Raw genomic sequence first — 17,254 nt, forward strand, 5'->3', positions numbered from 1 at the left:
GGGGTAGGGAGAAGATGGTGTGGGGAAGGAGGGTGAGAAAGGCAGAGGGAGGGAGAGGGAGGGAGAGGGTGGGAAGGAGGGGGAGAGAAATCTGAAACAATGTGCCAGCAACAGAAGAGAGGCCCATTAATTAACAGTAGCAGCATGGTGAGTGCTGAACACTGATTCGTTACCCGCAAATACAGAGGGTGCGCTAAAAAAATGAGCCAACCACCGGTTTACACATTAATAACAATATCTACAGGCAGTAGTTTCAGCAAATGGTTTATTCAAAGACAAGTTGCTAGAGCACTGCAAGACACACAGGGCCCTGAGACAGGAAACGTGGTCAACCCCATTGACGCTACAAGAGAAGCTATACAGGCCAACAGATGAACTGAGCAGGACGTCCCAATTTATGACAGATACCAGACTTCAAGTGTGATGCTATTGAGAAGAAGAAGAAGAAAAAGTTGCTAGACAGTTGGAAGCAATGTCCTTATGTACGTCAGCCCAATAAAAAAAAACATTTTAAAAAACCCCCAAAAAACAAGAGCATGTAACAACAAACTCTTGGCTTACCCCTTCGGCGACATCGCTTTGTGGTTCCTCGATGCTCACTCCCGACACGTTGACCAGCAAGGGAGATGACTCAGCTTGATCACCACCATCAGCATCCTCGGCATTTGCCTCCACCTCCTTTTTCTTTGCTTGCCTGACAACAGCCATGTGACCTGAACGGGGAACGCAAAGTTTTATTTGTACTGTAGCTGTTTGTAGTTAGATATCAGGTAACTGTTTTGGGTTTTATTTTTTTATTTTAGAAGAGGTTTTACGGCACTCGCAACTGCATAAGGTCATATGAGCGCCAAGGAGGGGTGGATGTCAACAGAGAGGTCCTGACAGGGAATCAGACTTACTCTGCTCACCTCTCTAGCTTCAACAGCACAAAGTCTGCATCAACTATCAAGGCACCTCGGAAATAGTGGGACACAAGAGTGTGACAAACATACAAAAGAAGTAGAGGAAAAATGATAATAGTAAGGACTAGGAAAGAAAAAGCAGCAGTTCCCTGTTGTAGATCAGGCGCAGTTATGAGCGTGACATTGATGAATCAGCCCATTACAATTCTACTGTGCATGAATGAGAAATGTCCCCCCTTTGGGAATGGCCTAAAGACACTTCAGTCAGTTGCACCACCCCGGGATAAAGGTAGAAAGCTGAAATTTGGTACTAAGCTTAGTCTTTCTTTATGTAGTCGCCTCCCAGAGTTATAAACGTTAGCCATCTGTGTATGACCTTGAAAAGACCTTGAGAAGAGAGGACACTCTCTATGTAAGAAAACCAGATCGCTACCGCTTCTTTGACCTCGTCATCACTTTTTCTACACCAAAATTTTATCACAGCAGAGGATGGGCAATCAGTTCCATAGACGGCATGTATCTCCATAAAATATCCTGTAGTTGCTTGCCGTGCAAGAACAAAAACTTCATTACTGCAGTGTTCTCAATTTTCTCCATTTTTATGTTGAATCTGGAGAACAAAATACCCCCATTCACTTACAGTGCGCTGGTGGTAAAATCAGAAATCTGAAATTCCCCAAAATTTACTAGCATTCCAGGAAGATGATTGTTGGCTTTCACCCCAAATATCAGCTTTCCACCTTTATTCCTTCATGGTCAGGTAAAAAACTTTTGGTATCCCCTCGTAGTGTAGGGAAGAAATGAGACAGACAGACAAAAACAACGGAGGGAAAGAAAAGAAATACGACCTATCAGTGGTGCCCTGTGACAACCCATTCTCATTTTCCTGTGAATAAAGAGAACAGGCATCATACAGGCTAGAACAGTGTCCGTACAGCTTTTTAATGATGGACACATAACATTTGATGAAAATCACAAAAAAAGTATCTGCAGTTTCCGAGGGCACTCAAGCTTCGGAAGTTACCAAACTTTGGCGGCCATTTTCTCACTAGCTTTCCCTTTGACAACATCAAGGGATTCCCACCTCCTTCAGTCGCAAATATCTCAACTTCTATTCAAATTAGATGAGTATTCTTTTCACAACAGGCAAGACGAATGAACAAGGTTTAGGACAATACCAATAACTTGTAAGTCCAAATATTGACAAGTGCCTGATTCTGCCATGTTGTAAGACAATACAGGTTGACGTTGGTGAAGAGATTATATGTGTGTGTGTCTGGAAAAAAGAAGTCCCAGATGTCGAATCAGACGCTTATCAAAATAATGAAATCAAAGAAAACGGCATTTTTCCGCCGTTTCAGCAATTTAATTTTTGGTTTTTGGCTCAACATTTTTAATGTCCATTTAAAAACATATTTCTCTGTGAATTTTACAAAAAAACGTTGACTAAAGACCAAAAAAAAAGTAATATTGTAGTTTCCTAGCACTCTCAAGCTTTAGATGTCACCTACGTTTGGCAGCCATTTTCTCGCTAATTTTACCTCTGAGACCAGGCGACCCCCACCTCCTTCAATTGTAAATATCTTAAATTTTATTCAGGATTAATGGGTATTTTTTTCATCGAAACTAAGACAAATGAACAAACTTTTAGATGAAACCAACTACTCCATATGCCCAAAAATTGACGAGCGCCTGATTCTACAACGTCGTGACACATATTATTAAGAAATAGTCTAACGTGTGTTTTCAGACGGAACTAAATTTTTTACTAAGTACTGCTTCTTTTTGCCTTTCACCCCGTTGCTCAAAAATGGCTTTGCTGACAACTGGGACCTTTCTCCACGCACGCACGCACACGCACACACACACACGCACACACACGCACGCACGTATGTGATTGAAGTTCTGCACGCTATAACATAACATCCCCTTGTGTCTCTTCAGGGGTAAGAACTTAACGTGTTGATGCACAAGACAGGCTCCATAAGATAAGATAAGATAAGATATACATCTTTCTTGTCCAGATCCTGGCACATTGGTTTGGTGTTTCACCACGTGTACACACACACACACACACACACACACACACACACACACACACACATACACACACATGCACACACACGTAGGCTCACAATCACATGCATAATATAAATGAGCAGCAATATAAACAATAATAATCGTAAGCTAGATACACACTCAATGTTATTTTGATGCATGCTCTAAGGTCGTAAGTGTACTTATACAATATGGTTAAGATAGAAGCATTTCGATAGACAGCCACACACTGTTGAGGAGAAAAGTAACTGTCTTAGACAAGTAACCATCTTACACAGTGTCATTATAATGTTAAAATATGCAAGGGAGGAAATGGGAAGTGGCCGTTTGTACAGGTGATTGTCTTATACAGGTGACCATTAGAGCAGGTTCCACTATACAATTCAAGTCGGTACTGTATTTGTACATAGTACCTATTTATGTGACTCAAGAAATATAATCAGGTTCCACTATACAATTCAAGTCGGTACTGTATTTGTAAATAGTACCAATTTATGTGACTCAAGAAATATAATTAGGTCATTGGCACACTTTTGCTTGTACAAGTACTAACAACCCAACCCCCAAAATCTAAACACTTAACCCTCAACCAAAAAGCCTAAACCGACACCATCAAATCTGTCAGAACACAACAACAAGCAGAACTGATCAAAGCCAAAACTTACTTCTTCCAGTCTGGAACAGGTTTAGCAGGTCAAACAGGGGCGTGTCAGACTCCACAAACAGAGTGGCGCGGGCATAACTCTGATCTCCAAGCAACTGTCTCACAGGCACGCTGTCATCCGGGTCCAGCTTGATCAAAGTCTTGGTCAGCAGCAGAGCAATGATGTTGTTGGGGTCAGATCCGTACACAGGGATGCGAGAGTGTCCACGCTGGAGAATCTGGAGGGAAGGAATAAAATAAAATAAATAAATAATACACAAATAAATTACATTTTTTAAATAGATCCCTTAGGGGATATCTGGGTTACAATGGCAAACATAAATATGTAAATGCATACTTAGAACTACATACATACATAGATTCACACATAAATACATTCATAAATACATACATAATTTCACAACATCACATCAGTACAGAACAATTTCACAAAGAGATAAGATCAGGAGATAAGATAATACTTTATAATCCCGGAGGGATGCCATTGCTGGCCACCACAATTATTTGTGGAAATAACATAGAAGAATATAGAATAAAATGGGAGTACACTAAAACTGCTTTGAATATCACCTAGCCAGCCAGCCTGCCTCGAGTCTATAGCACCAAATACTCAGGCTATAAATGTGAGGCAGCGTGGTGAAATCAGGCGCTCGTCAAAATAATCAACATGAAGAAACTTGCATTTTTCCACAGGTTTGTGAATTTTTATCAAATTTTTTTTTTTGGCTCCACGCCTTTCATGCCCATTAAAGAATTCATTTCTGTGTGGATTTTCCTGAAAAACATTGATTAAAGGCACAAAAAATATACATTTTCAGTTACCACGGACCCTGAACCTAAGGAAATAACTAATCTTTGGCAACCATTTTCTCACTAATTTTATCTCCGAAAACAGGTGACCCGCACCTCCTTCATTCGCAAATATCTCAACTTGTATTCAAGATAAATGGATACTTTTTTCTTCCAAATAAAGACAAATGAACAAGCTTTAAGATGATACCAATAACTCTACATGCCCAAAAATTGACGAGAGCCTGATTCCACCACGTCCTAACACAAATAAATGAAGAGGCCGGCTACACAAAAGATGGCTTGAGGGAGTCAAGGGAACCCTAAGAAACAATAACACCCGAACTGAAAAGAATTAAAGAGTTGGCTTACAATAAAAAACCGCATCTCCCCTTGGAGCTTAAAGAGCAACAGAAGATGAAAAAGTACAATCAAAGTAAAAGAAAAGTACATTGGAATTTGGTTTTCAGGACGTGTTCGCTTCTGATATAAATGTTTCGCAATTCCCAGTCTCTCCTATTCCACTGTGGGAAATTTAGAGTACTGGTACAATAGATAAAAGAATGAAACGATGTTTTCTCTCTTTTGAAATGTTTTACTTTTTGGGCTTAGATCAGCGGAACAGTTTGCCGATGGTCTTCCATAGACACAACAAAATTTAGAGCCCTTAGAATGAAAAGATTGAGATCTTTTGGTGAGAAAAGTTTCTCACTTTTTGGCTCTAAAATCTGGAACTCCCTGCCCCAGGATCTCAGAGAAATAACTAATCTTAATATGTGTTAAGCGATTACTCAACTCATTCATTTTAACTCTTAGTTCCAGTGTATCAGGAAGTGCTGATGTTTTGTTTTTACTGCTGTCCTAACGAGCATATAATTAATGCATGGTTGTAAAAGTTCTTCTTTAGGTGTTTGAAATGGTTTTTCTTGTTACAGTGAAATATTTTATCTGGTGTGAATCGCTCAGTGATTATGTCATTGATGTAAAGCACTCAGAGCTTATACTAGTACGGGATAGAGCACTATATAAATTCAGTCTATTAATTATTATTATCTTGGGCACAAGAAAAAAGGAGAACTGCAGTTCATGAGCATCTACCCAGATCAAGGTGTCATGGTCACCTACCTTAGTCATGTTCTCATGGTCACCTATCTACCTACCTTAGTCTTGTTCTCATGGTCACCTATCTACCTACCTTAGTCATGTTCTCATGGTCACCTATCTACCTACCTTAATCATGATCTCATGGTCACCTACCTACCTTAATCATGATCTCATGGTCACCTATCTACCTTAATCATGATCTCACAGTCACCTACCTACCTTAGTCATGGTCCCATGGTCACCTACCCACCTACCTACCTTAGTCATGATCTCATGGTCACCTACTTTAGTCATAGTCTCATGGTCACTTACCCTGGTCATGGTCTCATGGTCAAGCTTGGCCTCCATGTCAAGCATAAAGATCCTACCTATGGGCATCATGGCATCTTTGGCAGTCTTGTTCTTCATGTCCAGAGCGCCCTGCATTGTGAAGGAGGAAACCGTATTTTACTTAATTCAGTTTTAACAATTATTGAAAAAAAAATACATTGTCTTTTAAAACTTGTTATCCAGAGAATTATTTGTTGCAAACCTTATAATGGAAAGACAGAATCCAGTTTAAAAAGAGAGCAAATCTTTTCTTCCTATCCAGAATACAACCTCTCAGCTAAACACTGTGTGAGATTATCACTGGAGAAATAACAAGTTCTGTTTTTTGTTTGTTTTTGTAAAGTGTTTTACGGCGCTTGCAACTGCATAAGGTCATATGAGCTCGCGGAACACACCTAATATTTTCAGTTGGTAGGAAAATTTTGAATTTTGCCCGGGTGGCGGCCAAAGCCTACTCTTATTGATTTTAGACCACCAAGGGATCTTTAACGTGCGCAACTTGCACACGAGCCCTCCGAGATTTTTCGCCCTTGCCCAAGAAGGCTAGGTGTAGATCATTCCTACCAGAAGATCAGGGGTGTGGCTGAAAGACAGCAGTAAGGAGGAGCCAAGGAGTAGCAGTAGAAAGGCTGCAGAAAGAGTCAGGAGCCCAGAGGAAGGGGCAAAGGAGGCGAGGGGGTGGGGGCAGAAAGTGGAAATGAAAGCAGACAACAGAACAATGGTAGAGAGCAGGAAAGGAGGTGAAAGGAGACAATTTTAGAGAAGAAAATTTTTTGGTCGCTACCTGAATTCGAACCTGGGACCTTTTAATGAGAGGCCAACACCTTAACCTCTAGGCCACGAGAGCCCCACAAATTCTGTGTCTAGTACAGTATAAGAATACATTTTAAAAGTAAATAGCTATCAAAACAACAACAACAACAACAACAAAAAACAAACCCTCAATAAAAACAAAAAGAAGATGAAAAACAAAAATCACAGAGGACTATCCTGCTCACTTTTATGATAGCCACTTCGTCGTGGGAGAGTGCCTCGTCGCGTGAGCCAAGCCCGTCAGCGTGTGAGTCCTCACCGTGGATGTCGATGAGAGCCTTGAGCTGGCCTCGCCGGTAGAAGGTGCCGTGGTCGGAGCCCAGGCAACAGTCCAGCAGTTTGGCCAGTGGGTAGGAGATGACGAAGAACAATCCCATCATGAAATAGACCAGCCTGTGACCAGATTGTAGTTTTTGCGTTAGTAGATGTTTTACGGCGCCTGCAACTGCACTAGGTCATATGAGCGCCAGAAGATTACAAGTGTTACAACAGAGTAAAAAACATAATTTAAAAGAAGGAGGGGAGATAACGACAATAGATGTTTGATAGGAAAGAAGAAGCAAACCACACCAGAGCACCCGCCAACCTCCCACATGAGATTGTGGAGAGTCGAGCTGCACTTATATGCAAGTCAGCTTCATGAAGAGCTTGTTTTGTGTTCTAGTAAAGAGTTTTACTGCACTTGCAACACAATTAGTTATATAAATGCCGAAGATTTGAGGTGTTACAAGAAAGTAACTAACATAAAAAAGAAGTAGGAGAAATAAGGTTGAAAGATGTTTGATAGGAAAGAAGAAGCAAACCACACCCGAGCACCCACCAACCACCCACTCATAATGAGCACACTTCGGACCTGAAACATTAAGGCAATAGCTGCACAGAAAAGAAGTAGACCAAGAAGAATCTAGCAAAGCATTCTTCTGTCCCTCCCCCTTCTACTTCTATATCTTTCTGTGCCACTCATCAATACATCAGCACCCTTCTTTAAATTTTTTTTTTTTTTTAGTAGAGGGTTTTACGGTGCTCGCAACTGCATAAGGTCATATCAGCGCCAAGGGGTGGGTGTCAACAGAGAAGTCCTTACAAGGAATCAGACTTACTCTGCTCACCTCTCCAGCTTCAACAGCACAAAGTCTGCTTCGACTATAAAGGCAACCCAGAAATAGCAGTTCACAAGAGAGTGACAAACATACAAAAGAAGTAGAGGAAAATGACAATAGTAAGGATTAGGAGAGAAAAAGCAGCAGTTCCCTGTTGCAGATCAGGCACACTTACGAGCGTGACATGATGAATCAGCCCATTTACAATTCTACTGTGCTTGAACGAGAAATGTCCCCCCTTTGGGAATGGCCTAAAGACACTACAGTCAGTGGCACTGCCCCGGGGGTGGCTTACAGCTTTTGACCATGTACTGATAATATTCATGATATGAAAAGGGTTGATAAAAGTAAACAAGTTTTCAAAAGGCTCAATTTTTTAAATTTAGAAAAAATGGTATCTCATTTTACAAAGATTGCAAATGATTAAGGCCCTCATCCATCCACACAGTTTAGATGTTTCAGTGGGGAAAGCTTCTAAGGCCAGCCTCAGTTGAGTGGGATATATAGTGTAAGTATAAAAAAACACAGAGAAACTTGACAAAATGATGTTCCCGTACACGAATCAAACCCACGCCATGTCATCTGCTCTCAAAGTACATAGCCTAACCAACAAGAATTACGAGGGGCATACCAAAAGTTTTTTTACCTGACCATAAAGGAATAAAAAGGTAAAAAGTTGAAATTTGGGGTGAAAGCCAACAATCATCTTCCTAGAATGCTTGTAAATTTGGGGGAATTTCAGATTACTGGTTTTACCACCAGCGCACTGTAAGTGAATCGGGGTATGTTGTTCTCCAGTTTCAACATAAAAATGGAGAAAATTGAGCACAGGGCAGTAATGAAGTATTTATTTTTGCAAGGCAAGCAACTACAGCATTTCTTTACGGAGATGCATACTGTATATGGAACTGATTGCCCATCCTATGCTGTGATGAAATTTTGGCGTAAAAAATGTGATGATGAGGTCAAAGAAGCTGTAGAGGGCTGGTTTTCTGACGTAGAGAGGGTCCTCTATTCTCAAGGTCTTTTTAAGGTCATACACAGATGGCAAACATGTATAACTCCGGGAGGCGACTACATAAAGAAAGACTAAGCTTATTACCAAGTTTCAGCTTTCTACCTTTATAATGCCTTCATGGTCAGGTAAAAAACTTTTGGTATGCCCCTCATACACAGCAGATGCCAGTCATCTCACCTTGGTTCCGACAGTGATATTGAATTTCCCTTCACAATGCTAATCGCTATTGGCAATAATACACTGTAAGCAGACTTAAACTTTTCATCTCAATTTCATATATCATACTCACGGCGTCACTTTTCGCCCGATTCTGTTACTTTTAGTTCGCGTGACTCAGCAGCCCGCCGGAGCTCCCCGGCTCGGGGTCACGGGGTTAATGAGCCCTGAGGTGACTTTGCCGGTGTCGGTCGGGAAGTTCACATTTTTTACTATGTTTAAAACGATATAACTTCTTCCCCATCCCACACAGTAAACCATTACGCAAATATACTAAAAGCTCAATGTCTTGAGATTTATTCTGCGTTAGAATGGTTAGTTTCTGTGCCTTAGTTTTTGTTCTAGACAAGTGTTTGTAGAGTACCCAATTTATCCTATTTTAGTTACAAAGTTATGAATAAATGATTGTTATTTTAAAAAAGGCACGACAGATCTCTCCAAATTCTGTGTTACACTGACTACGAATATCATGTCTTTTACCATGAGAAATCTTAAATCTGCGGTAGTAGTAATAGTCAAGTTATAAGAGAAGAAAGATGCACATCTGCATATTTTAACTAAAGACGATCAGCGTTAGCTCTTATTTTACTATTAAACAAGAGAAAGCTACTCTGCGTTTGTTCATGAATCATGCTGTGTCTGTGGCAGCCTGCATACAACTAAAAAGATATAATACAAGCGATTTAAAAAACCACAAAACCGTGTAAATACATGGGTAGAGATAAACTTTTAGTATGGAATAAAAATAACGACAGCTAAAACATTCATTCTTAGTTTTTGTGTAGGAAATATGCGCGGACACAATTATGCATGTAAAGAAATCAGTCACATTGTCAGTTATTGCAAATGGTCATAGAAACGTAAAAAAAGCTGGAAAAGTCTGGTGCTGATTCAGTGTCCCTGCCCTGGAAAGCTAGAAATTATTCTTATAACCCAATTACGAGAAGTCATCCCTATTATTCAGTCAAATTACAAAACCTAGACTTAGCGTTTTAAGAAAAGTAAGCAATTTCTGGAGTGTAACAGATACTGTTCGTGTATTAGATCTATGTTGAAGATATTCTAGCTCTAAAATCGATTTGTACTTTTCATTGAGAAACTTCATGATAACTTTTATAAACTTTTGAGAAAATATGCGAATATTCATGATTATATTAGACACATAAAGTTGTATTTGGAGGAATTACTTCGTAGCGAATTGTGTGCCCGATGGATAAAATTGCAAAATTACAGCCTTCTATTATAAGCGCAGATACCATCTTTTCTGAGTATCTGCACTAATGTTATGTCGTTCATATTCCAAAAGTTTGACAGATTTTGACGATGCGTTTTTTTTATATTGATTTTTTTTTCATTCACGCTAGTCCCAAAAAAATGACAATTTAGCATTGCCGACTCCAGCGCGTCTTACGAAATAACCAGACAAGTTACAATGTCCGTTCTTTTTTGAGTCTCAAAAGCAGAAATGCGTGCTTTGGGTGCACTAAATGAGAATTACCATAAATAAAAGGATGCACCTTAAATTGTACGTTGAAAAGTACCAAAAATTAAGTCAGCCCAGACAGAGCGACGACAGGGAGCTGACCCCCGTGACCCCGACGTGATAAGGCGCCCGGCGGGGAACCCCGCGGCAACTAAAATTCCACTGCCGGTGCGCCGTGTACTAAGTTTTATGAAAGCTCCACATATAGGATACTAAACGCTAATTGAATGAGATTTTTCTGACCCTTGGTTGATAAAGTACTATAAACAACAGACAGGAGATAACAACAGACTCTAAGGGAGTATAAAAAGAACAGTTAATTACGATATAATATAAATAATATAAAAAAGACCACAAGCTCACAAGATTCCAAAGGCAAAGATGCTTGTATTCTTTTTTTTTTTCAGCCTAGGAGAAAGTCAAATAATAGAGAGAGAAGTGATGCTGCTGAATAAAAAGTACACCTGGCTAAAAGGAGCTGTTCAGAGTATAAAAATGTGCACAATAGAAAAATTTCATACAGAAAGACCACAACATTTCAAACTATTTATGATTTCAAGTCTGAAACAAAAGTTAGAATTGAAAGCACAATTCACACCATATTGTCTATTCTGCGCATTCTTGCCAACTGACCGAGTTAGTTAGGTAAGCAACTTTTAGTCAAAGACAGCGACAGAAGAAAAGTCCTCTATAATGTCATACTTACGGAGCCAAGTAAGCGCCTATAGCCAGCCCATATCTGGTGCAGATAGCCTGGGGGACTACCCTGGAAAAAGAAAACACAAAGTTAAGACACTTATATTATTTGCATTTGTTTTTGTTTTAGTAGAGGGTTTTACGGCGCTCGCAACTAAGGTCATATGACCGCCAGAAGATTAGATGTGTTACAAGAGAGTAACAAACATAAAAAATAAGAAGGGGAGAAAAGGACGATAGATGTTTGATAGGAAAGAAGAAGCAAACCACACCAGAGCACCCGTCAACCACTCACTTATTTGCATGGAATCCCAGGGTATCTTTTCGTATGAAAACTTTATAATATTATTAGTTTGGAATGTAAAAAGCAGTCATTTAAACGTGAACGTTCAAAAGCGTTAAAGTATTGATAGTCAGTGAGGAGCAATGCATTACATGCACAACCTTTATTTTATTAATTTTTTAATTTTTTAATTAATTAATTAATTATTTTTTTTTTATTAATTAATTATTTTTTAAAATAATTTTTTTTTGGGGGGGGGGAGCATTGAGAAGTAGTATATGATTACAAAAAGGTGTTACTCTCCAGAGGTGATGTATCATGCAAATAGACCAAGTCTAACAATTACTTCTCTTGGGTTTTGCAGAATGAACCACACATTTATTATGAGGGGTAAGTATGCCTTTACAATGAACTAAAAAGGCATTATATAGCTTGTCTAACAAACAGACCTAATTTCATGTCTTCTAGCAGATTTTCTCTTCAATACATCTTCCAATTTTACAAATTGAGTATTCATCATATGGCGAACCTAGACCTAGCCATGGATATGCTAGCGTAAAAATGGAGGGAGAAGGAGACAGAGGGGTTTGTGATGTCTTTTATCTCTGAGAAAAACAGGACAGGATTCGCTCTCCTCAATGCATCAGTTAACAGGAAAAGCTGTTCTTCTGCATTTCCAATGCACCAACCAACACAGAGAGGTGTACTTGTAGGGCGTGCGTGTACATTTGTATCATCTGCTTGCGTATATTAACCAAGATAAAAGCTCTCATGGAATCTTTTATTCTCTTTCCCTCTGTCACTTTGTCCATGTCTCTTTCTCTCTCTCATTCTCCACCCTATCCAGCTAAGTACAGAGAATGTATATACACATGGGTAAGTGTATCCATCTGTCTGGAGCTTAACATGAGTGTATTTGTATTTTTCAATTGTATAAAATGTATGTCATAAGAAGTATAATATTATACTGTTCATGTTACACCTAGTGGACACCACAAATTAACCAGCAAGAGTGTCTATGCTGATTGTTCTACAATCTGTATCCAACACTAATGGCATCACAAAAGCGTTTGGTTGAAAAGAGAAGAAAAAAAACCACCCCAAAACCCCCCCCAACTTACTCTCCAAAGATGAGAACAGCTGTAACCGAGATAACAATGGCTATGACTGGATTTGAGACCCTGTCCAAAAAGATGGGCATGGCTTCAACGGCACCTGCATTAGCCAGCAATAAAGTCACTAACAGTAAATGGTGTCTCTTCACAACTGGCAAGATCTTTGCCGCGTATTTCTTTTCCTTTGGTGTGCCCCCGTCTTTCATGGTGATCAGCGTGGTTATGTCCAGCGAGAGGAGTCCCATGGTGAGCCCTGACATGAGGCCTGGATGAAAAAAATACCATAAAAGTAGAATGAACAGTTTGTTCCCTTTGTTTGAGCTAAAGAAAAACATGTTTGCATATACTTACAGGCAATACTTACAGACAAACCTTTACGAACACTAAATCATACACAGTAAGGAAACGGAAACGTGAGGCATCGTGGAGAAATCAGATGCTCGTAAAAATAATGCAATCAAAGAAACAACAGGCATTTTTTTTCCTCTGGACAGTTTGGCAATTTTTATAGTCATTTTCTGGCTCTTCCTTTTACGTCCATTAAAAAACAAAAACATTTGCATCATGTGAATTTTACTAAAAAATGTTGATTAATAGCACAAAATACGTACATCATCAGTTTTCAAGGATTCTCAAGCTATAGAAGATACCAAACTTTGGCGGCCATTTTCTCGTTAATTTTACCTCTGAAACCAGACTACCAGAGCTGGTTGTAACAGAGTACACAAGTACTCCGACTGAGAGAGAGAGAGAGAGAGAGAGAGAGAGAGAGAGAGAGAGAGAGAGAGAGAGAGAGAGAGAGAGAGAGAGAGAGAGAGAGAGAGAGAGAGAGAGAGAGAGAAGAGAGAGAAAGAGGGGACAAGTAAAAGAGAGAGAGAGAGAGAGAGAGAGAGAGAGAGAGAGAGAGAGAGAGAGAGAAAGAGAGAGAGAGGAGAGAGAAAGAGAAACAGAGAGAATGAAAGAGAAAGAGAGAGAGAGAGAGAGAGAGAGAGAAAGAGAGAGAGAGAGAGAGAGAGAAAGAGAGAGAGAGAGAGAGAAAGAGAGAGAGAGTGTGTGTGTGTGTGTGTGTGTGTGTGTGTGTATGTTGTGTGTGTGTATGTGTGTGTGTGTGTGTGTGTGAGAGAGAGAGAGAAATGAGAGAGAGGGAGAGAGGGAGAGAGGGAGAGAGAGAGAGAGAGGGAGAGAGAGAGAGAGAGACAGAGAGAGAGAGAGAGAACGAGAAAAAAAGGAGGGGGAAGGGCTGTCTGATAAGAACTGTATATATATGAACCAAAAAAAAACAAACCTAGTTGTCTTGCCGAGTAACAGAATAATTGACAGGAGAGTAAATGTTAAGATCCTGCTGAAAGGATTCGTTAACATACCACAAAGTATTGAATTTGATACAATGATTGCATGATTCAAGGGGAGTGCCGTTACTAGCTTGCATTATATGTGTTATGGTGAACGTAAAGGACCACGTTGTCTTAGTTAGGTCTAGAAAGCATCTATATAGGTAAAAGGCCTTCACTTAAGATAGCCAAGGCCTTCACACAAGAACATTATATATAGAGAGCAAAAGAGAGTCAATAAAATCAGCTTTTTTACTGATTACTTACAATGATTCCTTTGTCTCTATGGATTATTGAGGACAGTAATTTTGTTACCTTTTTAAGTACAACCCCCCCCCCCCCCCCCTGGTTTTAACTATTGAAAAGGTAATTAAAATAGTAGGGCCTACTCTTTGTTTTTTAAAAATAGGATAAAAGTTTACAAACTGTATTGATGCGCAAATACTACAGTCTTAATTGTTAGCTTAGTGTTGTTACTGTTGGGTTCCTCAGCCTATTAATGATAATAAAGCGCTATCTCACTCATTGTTTCTCCCCTGTACCTGTCAAGTATTGCTTTCCCTCATCTCTAACCGAAATCACCGCTCATTCAGGCCATAACTCATCATTATTTTGTAAACAGCACCAATTAAAATTCAAAGAAAGGCTGGCCCAACATGTGTGTGTGTGTGTGTGTGTGTGTGTGTGTGTGTGTGTGTGAGAGAGAGAGAGAGAGAGAGAGAGAGAGAGAGAGAGAGAGAGAGAGGGAGAGAGGGAGAGAGGGAGAGAGAGAGAGAGAGAGAAAGAGAAAGAGAGAGAAAGAGCGAGAGAGATTTCAATTCATCTTAAGATTATATCACTTACCAATCTGATGAATTATTTGCAGACGTAAGGCTGCAACCTAACACTTAGCCTATTGCTAACGAAGTGTATACAGACCCGGTAACTGGGAACAAAGTCACGAAGTATACAGACCCGGTACGGGAAATCTTTTGTGATTTCGGAAAGTTTCAGTGCCCTGACCCGGTATAGTGTGTGTGTGTGTGTGTGTGTGTGTCTGTGTGAGAGAGAGAGAGAGAGAGAGAGAGAGAGAGAGAGAGAGAGAGAGAGAGAGAGAGAGAGAGAGAGAGAGAGAGAGAGAGAGAGAGAGAGGAGGTGGTAGAGAACAGGGGGAAGTGCTAGCAAATATCATATGTCCCAGTTGACAGGAAGGAACAAGAGCAAGATAGAGCGGGGAAGTAGGCGGGGGAGAAAGAAAGACAGAGACAAACAAAGAGAAAGAGAAGACAAGCGATACATAGAGAGAGAGAGAGGCAGGCAAAAAAGAGGGGAGAGAGACAGAGAAATAGAGAGGGTAACTGCTCGATAGAAATTATGACATTGTTCTTTTCTTCAAATTGTCTAATTGATTCCTCCAACTCCAAAACGGAGGAAAAACGATGGTTCATCGAAAAGACATTCGCAGTCTTCATTTAGATCTAGATCTAGGCCTCGAAACTAGATCTATGATTTATGTCTGTCTGTCTACTAACTCAAACTGTCTAGATGTAAACCTAGGCCAGAGATCAAGAAGAACCTAGGTACTAGGTAGGTCTACCCTGAGCTAAGAGGGCGCTGAAACTTTCTGAAATCCCAAAAGATTTCCCCTACCGGGTCTGTATACTTCGTGACTTTGTTCCCGGTTACCGGGTCTGTATACACTCCCAATTTTGCTAAATGAAGCGATAATCAAAAAAGAGCTAAAAGCTCCCCTTGGGGAAAAAAACAGAATGGGCATGCTTCATCACTACACATAAAAAACTATAAAACAACAAATATTATTAATGGGAAAAAATTGTTGGTCAGTCGGGAGGAGAAGAAGAAGGGAGGGAGGGAAAAAAAAAACCTTCCGAGACCGGGATTTGATCCCACGCTCTAAGACTTCAAATGCAGTCATGCTGTCCATTCGGCCATCTCAACTTCCAACAGCCAAGGGTAGATTATTAAGCTACATGATATACTTACAGTACTGTTTCAGAAGTTACCGAACTGTCAAAACTGGAATCATATAGAAGCCTAACACAATATTCACCACTAGCCTACCGCAGCCAATCAGAGCCTGGCTGACGGGCTGCGGCTAGCCGCAAGTCATCATTCTACGTTTAATCGCATGTGAGAGAAAGAGAGAGAGAACTCCACGAGAGAGAGAGAGAGAGAGAGAGAGAGAGAGAGAGAGAGAGAGAGAGAGAGAGAGAGAGAGAGAGAGAGAGAGAGAGAGAGAGAGAGAGAGAGAGAGAGGGAGGGGGGGGGGGGGGCAGACAGACAGACAGACAAAGACAGAGAAAGAAGAGAGGGAGACAGAAAGTTTGCTTGAGTGTTTCTCATTCTGGCCCCCATGGGAACCGGAAAAAGCGCAGGCAACAGCTGATCTGATGAAAAGACTGATGGCGGTTTACCGTTGGCTAAAGAGTCTAGATTTTAGATATCTAATCAAATTACTTTTATTTTACCTGCAAATAATACAAGGGCAGTGTAGATCCCAATATAAATCCAAAACCATTCATCTCTGTACGTAAGCACTTTCTCCGGAAGATCATATTCCGTTCCATTGCAGATAATTAACTCCTCCGAGACTTTGGTGCAGTTTATGGTTTCGCCCTCCATTGTTTATAATAAAATGTCAAGAGAGTGACTTCCCTTACTAAAAAGTTTATGGTGTCTTTTTTGCCGACTATTTTTTGTGAAACAATTTACATTTTAAACTTTAAGAACAGCCTAAGTAAAGCAGACAACTTGAGCTGTATCACTGATTTGCTTCTTTTTTTAAACATAATAATTATTTTATATGGAAATGAAGCCCGTCGATAAAATCTCCCACTTCCGATCTTCAGGATTCCATACCACACAACCATGGTGTACCAATAGAGAACAACTGATGCGTTAAAAGAGAACAACAAACTTAACAGACAAATAAAAATAAAATCATTTTGCGAATAATTCGGACTGCTATTATATAACTCTACACTTGTTTCTGAGCCGATCTTCAAATAACAGCAACATCCATGCAGAACTCAGAAGCTCAGATCTTTAAATAAGAAAAATCTTGGGTTGCTTTTTATTGATAATCCTCTTTCGACCTTGTAACACTCGCAGACTGAGAATACATGATACACAATATGTATCCAATGTATAACTGACTCAACTTAATAGGGATATATAATATCACTTCTTCTTTTCTTCTTCCCGATCGCATCACACTTGATGAAGTCTGGTATCTGTCATAAATTGGGCCGTCGCTGCTCAGTTCATCTGTCGGCCCGTATAGCTTCTCTTGTATCGTCATGGGGGTTGGCCACGTTTCCTGTCTCAGGACCCTGTGTGTCTTGCAGTGCTG

General features: G+C 40.1%; 1 protein-coding gene across 1 annotated transcript in view; it reads right to left on the reverse strand.

Moving 5' to 3' along the window:
- The window catches only part of LOC101853109 (DUF21 domain-containing protein At5g52790), a 21,550-nt gene extending 4,944 nt beyond the window's left edge, over positions 1 to 16,606 (reverse strand). Inside the window, exons 1-7 of the mRNA XM_035971322.1 lie at positions 16,371 to 16,606; positions 12,578 to 12,836; positions 11,184 to 11,243; positions 6,846 to 7,053; positions 5,830 to 5,937; positions 3,626 to 3,842; positions 562 to 713 (exon numbers count right to left, since the gene is read on the reverse strand). Of these exons, the coding sequence (XP_035827215.1) occupies positions 562 to 713; positions 3,626 to 3,842; positions 5,830 to 5,937; positions 6,846 to 7,053; positions 11,184 to 11,243; positions 12,578 to 12,836; positions 16,371 to 16,524 (1,158 nt within the window). The 5' untranslated portion in view covers positions 16,525 to 16,606. The remainder of the gene's footprint in view (positions 1 to 561; positions 714 to 3,625; positions 3,843 to 5,829; positions 5,938 to 6,845; positions 7,054 to 11,183; positions 11,244 to 12,577; positions 12,837 to 16,370) is intronic.
- Positions 16,607 to 17,254: the final 648 nt, after the last annotated feature.

Source organism: Aplysia californica, unplaced genomic scaffold (genome assembly GCF_000002075.1).
Source record: "Aplysia californica isolate F4 #8 unplaced genomic scaffold, AplCal3.0 scaffold00417, whole genome shotgun sequence".
Lineage (NCBI taxonomy): Eukaryota > Metazoa > Mollusca > Gastropoda > Aplysiida > Aplysiidae > Aplysia > Aplysia californica.